Source organism: Bidens hawaiensis, unplaced genomic scaffold (assembly GCF_021521415.1).
Source record: "Bidens hawaiensis isolate Kalapana, Puna unplaced genomic scaffold, B.hawaiensis_p1.1 tig00012955_1, whole genome shotgun sequence".
Classification (NCBI taxonomy): domain Eukaryota; kingdom Viridiplantae; phylum Streptophyta; class Magnoliopsida; order Asterales; family Asteraceae; genus Bidens; species Bidens hawaiensis.
Genome location: NW_027492083.1, coordinates 531,917 through 539,626, shown reverse-complemented (window position 1 = coordinate 539,626; position 7,710 = coordinate 531,917). Strand labels below are relative to the sequence as shown.

At 43.8% G+C, this 7,710-nt stretch overlaps 1 protein-coding gene across 1 annotated transcript; it reads left to right on the top strand.

Moving 5' to 3' along the window:
- The first annotated feature begins 1,904 nt into the window (after nt 1-1,904).
- On the top strand, nt 1,905-7,710 carry LOC143542736 (uncharacterized). The gene is made up of 5 exons (XM_077035262.1): nt 1,905-3,087; nt 5,445-5,551; nt 6,426-6,622; nt 6,685-6,737; nt 7,442-7,710. The coding sequence occupies exons 1-5, from the start codon at nt 1,905-1,907 to the stop codon at nt 7,708-7,710; spliced, it is 1,809 nt and encodes a 602-aa protein (XP_076891377.1).

Sequence of the window (7,710 nt, the reverse complement as noted above, 5' to 3'; positions counted from 1 at the left end):
ACCGCCCGTTCGGGGGGTTCAAAGCCACTTCATTCCACAAGTGGCCACGAACCCGCTTCCCATTGTGATCCCGGTCCGAGAAGGAAGAACGTTTTCAGTAAGGCAAAGTAACCTGACCGGGATGCCTACTTTTCATGGGAAAGCATCTGAAGAGCCATATCTACATTTGAGCGAGTTCAATGCAATCTGTGCCACTATCTCGAGTCAAGGGTTCACTGCTGATGAAGTCAAGCTAGTGGTTTTTCAGTTCAGTCTTAAAGATCTAGCAAAGCGGTGGTTATTATCTCTACCATCAGCGAGCATTTACATGTAGCAAGATCTGGCTCAGCAGTTTCTGAACGAGTACTACACACCACAAAGAACATCCAAGGCCCGAGCCTCCATCAGGAACTTTCAGCAAGGGTCGGGGGAAACTTTTCACAAAGCTTTTATGAGATTCAAGAGGTTGTTGAAAACTTGTCCGCATCACGGGATTGCGTTGTGGGAGTTGATTAAGGCGTTTCATGATGGGTTATCGAGTGACGATGTGCGTGATCTTCAGTCGACCACAAATGGGTCGTTTTTGACGAGAACGAAGATTGGCAACATTTGGAAAGACATGCAATGAACTCAAAAAGGCAAGCTCAGTCGAATCGCATGGTAAAAAGGGCGGTTGTGAAAGCCGTGGATAGTGGTGAGTCGGATGATTGTATGGCTAGGTTGGAGAAAAAGTTGGATCAATTGATGGGTGTGGGAGTGAAAGAGAAAGGCAAGTCATGAAAGACATATCCAGTATGTGAGGGTTGTGGTGGAATAGGCCATGTAGTGGCTACTTGTGTGGTTATATTGGAAGACGAGGAAGAAGAGGGGGTGAATTTCGTTCAAGGTGAAAAGAGGTATAATAATGGGAATATGAATTCGAACACCTATCACCCGGGCCTCCAAAAACCACCCCAATTTCAGCTATGGAAACCCGAACACGCAGCAGAACCCGAATTTTCAAGGTAATTCCCAAAAAGCAGGTTATCAATCAAATCAGCGTCAATATGGGAATGAGAGGGGTAGCGGTCAAAGCGGGTATAATAAAAGAGAATCTGGGGGTTAAAATAAGGTTTATCAGAAGAGTTATCAGCAGGGTTAGCAAAGTCAAGGGGCAGCACAAAGCCAGGGAAGTTCTTCTGGTAAAAAGGAGGAGTCAATTAAGGACGTGATGGATTTTCTGAAGCAGATGAAGACAGACCAGGAGGCTCAGAATAAAAGCGTGAATCAAAGTTTAGAGCTCCAAGAGAAGGCTAATGCTGCGAGAGAGATAAACAGGTGAGCCAGCTATCTGAGGAAGTGGCGAGTTTGAAGAGAAATCCATCCAAGTTGCCGAGTGACCCAAGCCATCAGAGTAGCAGCTTTTCGAGTGGTAAGAATGCCCATGTCAGCCAGGTAAGTACCCTTAGAAGCGGTAAGATATATAATAATAGGGTGACTCCACCACCCTTTGTTGAAGGTATGGTGGAGGATTGGGGGAAGATGGGAAAAGTGACGATGAGGTTGAAATTGAACCAAAAACTAAATCAAATCAAATAAATAAAAATAAAATTGAAACTAAAACTAAGACGGGAACACCAACCGCCAAGGAGACGGGTTCAACGAGTAAAACCGTTCCGTTCCCTCGGGCATTGGTGAACACCGAGACCTCATCGACACTTAGAAACAGGGGCCCACAGTAGGAGGAAATGTGGGAAATATTTAAACAAGTAAAAATTAATTTACCCCTCATAGATGCAATTAAACAAGTCCCAGCATATGCTAAATATTTGAAAGACTTGTGTACTCAAAAACGAACTCACAAGTTGCCCAAACAAGTTGACTTAACTGCAAATGTGAGTTCGGTTTTGACGAGTATCCTCCCACCCAAGCTACAAGATCCGGGAATGCCAATTATACCCATTCAAGTGGGAGATTTTAAAAAGACTAGAGCGTTGTTAGATCTTGGAGATGGGGTGAGTACTCTACCGGGAAGCTTGTATGACCAGTACGACTTTGGTCCACTTAGAAAAGCCGACACCACCGTGGTGTTGGCCGACTTGATACTCAAGCTTCCTAGGGGAATCGTGACCAATGTGATTGTGATGATAGAAGATTTCTATTACCTGGTTGACTTCCTGGTTCTAGACTACATGAGAGTTGACCCAAAACGGCAACCAAACGTGATTCTCGGTCGACCCTTTTTGGCCACCTCGAATGCTTTGATTAATTGTAGAACCGGGTTAGTGGACATGGCATTTGGTAATAAGAATCTTAGGCGGAATGTGTTTTCAAATGTGTCTAACCCTCTGGCGAGTGATGAATGCTTCGCGGCTGAAGTCATTGACGAGTTGAATCCTCACGGAAGTGGGGATGATGCCATAGAGAAGTGTGCTATTTGTTGCAGGAAAGCAGTTGAGCATGTTCTACAGTTACAAGAAGAAGAAAGAGAAGTGGAGTTGTATGCGGCAAGTATTGGGAAACTGCCATGGTCTCAACAAGTGGAGTGGTTGCCCGACAGGATCGATTCAAAGTTGAAACCATCATTGGAGAGCCCGCCGACTGTTGAATTGAAGGAGCTCCCGAAACACCTGAAGTACGTGTTTTTGGGAGAGGGAGAGACATTACCAGCCATCATCGCTGCAAATTTGGAAGATGAGCAAGAGAAGGCGTTGGTGGAAGTCTTGATAGAGCATAAGACGGTGATTGGTTGGACGATAGCAGATTTGAGAGAGATCAGCCCATCCATTGTCATCCATAAGATCATCACCGATCCCGAGGCAAAACCCGCTCATGATACACAAAAAAGGTTGAACCCAAACATGCGGGAAGTAGTGAAGAAGGAGGTTTTGAAGTGGTTGGACGCAGGCATCATTTTTCCGATCTTAGATAGCACGTGGGTAAGTCCGACACAAACAGTTCCAAAGAAGGTGGGTATTCAGATAACCCGTAATGAGAAAGGTGAGGAAATCGCCACCCGAACGGTAACCAGGTGGCGAATTTGTGTTGATTACAGGAAGTTAAATGCGGCAACATCTAAAGATCATTTTCCCTTGCCGTTCATTGACCAGATTATCGAGAAACTTGCAGGTCAGAAGTTTTATTGTTTTCTAGATGGCTATTCGGGGTACAATGAGATTGCTATTCACCCCGATGACCAACATAAGACCCCTTTCACGTGTCCATACGGCACCTTCGCATTTAAGCGAATGCCTTTTGTTTTGTGTAATGCCGCAGCCACCTTTCAAAGGTGCATGATGAGTATCTTTTCAGATATGGTCGGGGATTCACTTGAAATTTTTATGGACGATTTTTCTAACTTTGGATCATCTTTTGAAAAATGCTTAAATGAATTAACTAAAGTTTCAAAAAGATGTGTGGAAACGAATTTGGTCTTAAGTTAGTAAAAGAGCCACTTCATGGTTCAAGAAGGGACGGTTTTGGGACATGTCATCTCAAGTAGGGGGATTGAGGTTGACCGGGCAAAATCAAAGTCATATCTAATTTACCATAGCCTACTAAAATAAAAGGAATAAGGGCATTTTTGGGTCATGCCGGTTTTTACCGACGGTTCATTGAATTTTAGTGTCATATCTAAACCGTTGTGTAATTTGTTATTAAAAGATGTACCATTTGTTTTTAACGAAGAATGTCCTAATGCATTTAATTTCCTAAAAAACAAATTGGTTGAAGCCCCGATCTTGTTGTCACCTGATTGGTCACTCCCATTTGAGATTATGTGTGACGCAATTGACTACGCTGTCGGGGCCGTGTGGGGTAAACGGGTGGATGAGAAGCCCGTTGCCATATACTAGGCAAGCAAAACACTTTCCGATTCTCAAATTAATTACACCACTACGGAAAAGGAGTTGCTCGCGGTAGTATATACACTTGATAAGTTTCCATCTCACATTTGGGGGAGCAAGGTTATTGTCTTTTTAGATCACAGCGCAGTCAAGTATTTGATGGAGTAAAGGACGTGAAGCCGCGCTTGATCAGGTGGATTTTACTGCTCCAAGAGTTTGATATGGAGATCCGCGACAAGAAAGGAAGCGAGAACGTGGTGGCGGATCATTTATCGAGACTTGTGGGACATGAAGAAGAGGAGAAAGACGAGAGGGCCATCAATGAGTCTTTCCCGAATGAGCAATTGTTTTCTGTTTCAACTTTGCCATGGTATGCTGACCTTATTAATTTTCTTGTTGCAGAAACAATTCCGTAGTTTTGGCCAAAGAAGAAGAAGCAGCACTTCCTCTCGCAGGTGAAGCACTATGCATGGGAAGATTTGGATTTGTTTAGAGTTGGAGCGGATCAAGTAATGAGGCAGTGCATACCAGAGGAAGAGATACCGAGTGTTTTGTATCGTGCCGATTCATCACCTTGTGGAGGCCATTTCAGTGGCTAGAAGACAGGGCGTCGAGTGCTTGAATGCGGATTCTATTGGCCTACCATATTCAAGGATACCGCAGCGTTTGTCAAAAATTGTGTTAGATGTCAAAGATGGGGGGTATTTCAAAGAGGGACGAGATACCCATGCAACCAATCCTTGTTGTCGACATCTTTGATGTTTGGGGGATTGATTTCATGGGCCCGTTTCCTAATTCTATTTGTAATCTTTGTATCTTGGTGGCGGTCGATTATGTGTCTAAATGGGAAGAAGCAATCTCCACAAAGACGAATGACCATACCGTTGTTTGTAAGTTTGTCCAGTCTAATATTTTTTTTCATGTTTTGGTGTCCCCGCGTTATTATTAGCGATGGGGGTTCGCATTTCAAAAACTTTAATTTTGGCAAACTAATTAAACAGTATAGCGTAAACCACCGTATTGCCACTCCATATCACCCTCAAACGAGTGGTCAAGTGGAGGTTTCTAATAGGCAAATCAAAGAGATTTTACGAAAAATGGTAAGGCCCGATCGGAAGGATTGGTCAAATAAACAAAACGATGCATTATGGGCTTACAGGACCGCTTATAAAACCCATATTCGAACCACCCCTTATCAGGGCCGTGTTGGGTCAACGGGTGGATAAGAAGCCCGTTGCCATATACTACGCAAGCAAAACCCTTTCCGATTCTCAAATTAATTACACCACTACGGAATAGGAGTTACTCGCGGTAGTATATGCACTTGATAAGTTTCATCCTTACATTTACGGGAGCAAGGTTATTGTTTTTTCAGATCACATCGCAGTCAAGTATTTGATGGAGAAAAGGACGCGAAGCCGCGCTTGATCAGGTGAATTTTACTGCTCCAAGAGTTTGATGTGGAGATCCGCGACAAAAAAGGAAGTGAGAACGTGGTGGCGGATCATTTATCGAGACTTGTGGGACAAGAAGAAGAGGAGAAAGACGAGAGGGCCATCAATGAGTCTTTCCCAGATGAGCAATTGTTTTCTGTTTAAACTTTGCCATGGCATGCTGACATTATTAATTTTCTTGTTGCAGATACAATTCCGGAGTTTTGGCCAAAGAAGAAGAAGCAGCACTTCCTCTCGCAGGAGAAGCACTATGCATGGGAAGATCCAGATTTGTTTAGAGTTGGAGCGGATCAAGTAATGAGGCGGTGCATACCGGAGGAATAGATGCCGAGTGTTTTGTATCATGCCCATTCATCACCTTGTGAAGGCCATTTCAGCGGCTAGAAGACAGGGCGTCGAGTGCTTGCATGCGGATTCTATTTGCCTACCATATTCAAGGATACCGCAGCGTTTGTCAAAAATTGTGTTAGATGTCAACAGATGGGGGGTATTTCAAAGTGACCCGAGATGCCTATGCAACCAATCCTCGTTGTCGACATCTTTGATGTTTGGGGGATTGATTTCATGGGCCCGTTTCCTAATTCTATTGGTAATCTTTGTATCTTGGTCGCGGTCGATTATGTGTTTAAATAGGTAGAAGCAATCGCCACCAAGACGAATGACCGTACCGTTGTTTGCAAGTTTGTCCAGTCTAATATTTTTTTCATGTTTTGGTGTCCCCCGCGTTATTGTTAGCGATGGGGGTTCGCATTTCAAAAACTTTAATTTTGGCAAACTACTTAAACGGTATAGCGTAAACCACCGTATTGCCGCACCATATCACCCTCAAACGAGTGGGCAAGTGGAGGTTTCTAATAGGCAAATCAAAGAGATTTTACAAAAAAAGGTAAGGCCCGATCGTAAGGATTGGTCAAATAAACTAAACGATGCATTATGGGCTTACAGGACCGCTTATAATAGGCCTATTGGAACCACCCCTTATCGGGGCCGTGTTGGGTCAACGGGTGGATAAGAAGCTCATTGCCATATAATACACAAGCAAAACCCTTTCCGATTCTCAAATTAATTACACCACTACGGAAAAGGAGTTGCTCGCGGTAGTATATGCACTTGATAAGTTTCGACCTTACATTTGCGGGAGCAAGGTTATTGTTTTTTCAGATCACAGCGCAGTCAAGTATTTGATGGAGAAAAGGACGCGAAGCCGCGCATGATCAGGTGGATTTCATTGCTCCAAGAGTTTGATGTGAAGATCCGCGACAAAAAAGGAAGCGAGAACGTGGTGGCGGATCATTTATTGAGACTTGTGGGACATGAAGAAGAGGAGAAAGACGAGAGGGCAATCAATGAGTCTCTCCCGAATGAGTAATTGTTTTCTGTTTCAACTTTGCCATGGTATGCTGACCTTATTAATTTTCTTGTTGCAGATACAATTCCGGAGTTTTGGCCAAAGAAAAAGAAGCAGCACCTCCTCTCGCAGGTGAAGCACTATGCATTGGAAGATCCGGATTTGTTTAGAGTTGGAGCGGATCAAGTAATGAGGCGGTGCATACCGGAGGAAGAGATGCCGAGTGTTTTGTATCATGCCCATTCATCACCTTGTGAAGGCCATTTCAGCGGCCAGAAGACAGGGCGTCGAGTGCTTGCATGCGGATTCTATTGGCCTACATATTCAAGGATACCGTAGCGTTTGTCAAAAATTGTGTTAGATGTCAACAGATGGGGGGTTTTTCAAAGAGGGACGAGATGCCCATGCAACCAATCCTCGTTGTCGACATCTTTGATGATTGGGGGATTGATTTCATGGGCCCGTTTCCTAATTCTATTGGTAATCTTTGTATCTTGGTGGCGGTCGATTATGTGTCTAAATGGGTAGAAGCAATCGCCACCAAGACGAATGACCATACGTTGTTTGTAAGTTTGTCCAGTCTAATATTTTTTTCATGTTTTGGTGTCCCCCGCGTTATTATTACCGATGGGGGTTCGCATTTCAAAAACTTTAATTTTGGCAAACTACTTAAATGGTATGGCGTAAACCACCGTATTGCTACTCCATATCACCCTCAAACGAGTGGGCAAGTGGAGGTTTCTAATAGATAAATCAAAGAGATTTTACAAAAAAAAGGTAAGGCCCGATCGGAAGGATTGGTCAAATAAACTAAAAGATGCATTATGGGCTTACAGGACCGCTTATAAAGCGCCTATTGGAACCACCCCTTATCGGGGCCGTGTTGGGTCAACGGGTGGATAAGAAGCCCGTTGCCATATACTACGCAAGCAAAACCCTTTACGATTCTCAAATTAATTACACCACTACGGAAAAGGAGTTGCTCGCGGTAGTATATGCACTTGATAAGTTTCGACCTTACATTTGGGGGAGCAAGGTTATTGTTTTTTCAGATCACAGCGCAGTTAAGTATTTGATGGAGAAAAGGACGCGAAGCCGCGCTTAA

Excerpts from the sequence above, each read along its gene's own strand:
- LOC143542736 (XM_077035262.1), top strand. The coding sequence starts at position 1,905 with ATGCCAATTATACCCATTCAAGTGGGAGATTTTAAAAAGACTAGAGCG. Across the intron at positions 5,552-6,425 it reads TTAGAGTTGGAGCGGATCAA|CGCAGTCAAGTATTTGATGG; the intron begins GTAATGAGGCGG and ends TTCAGATCACAG. Across the intron at positions 6,738-7,441 it reads AGCAGCACCTCCTCTCGCAG|GACCGCTTATAAAGCGCCTA; the intron begins GTGAAGCACTAT and ends ATGGGCTTACAG.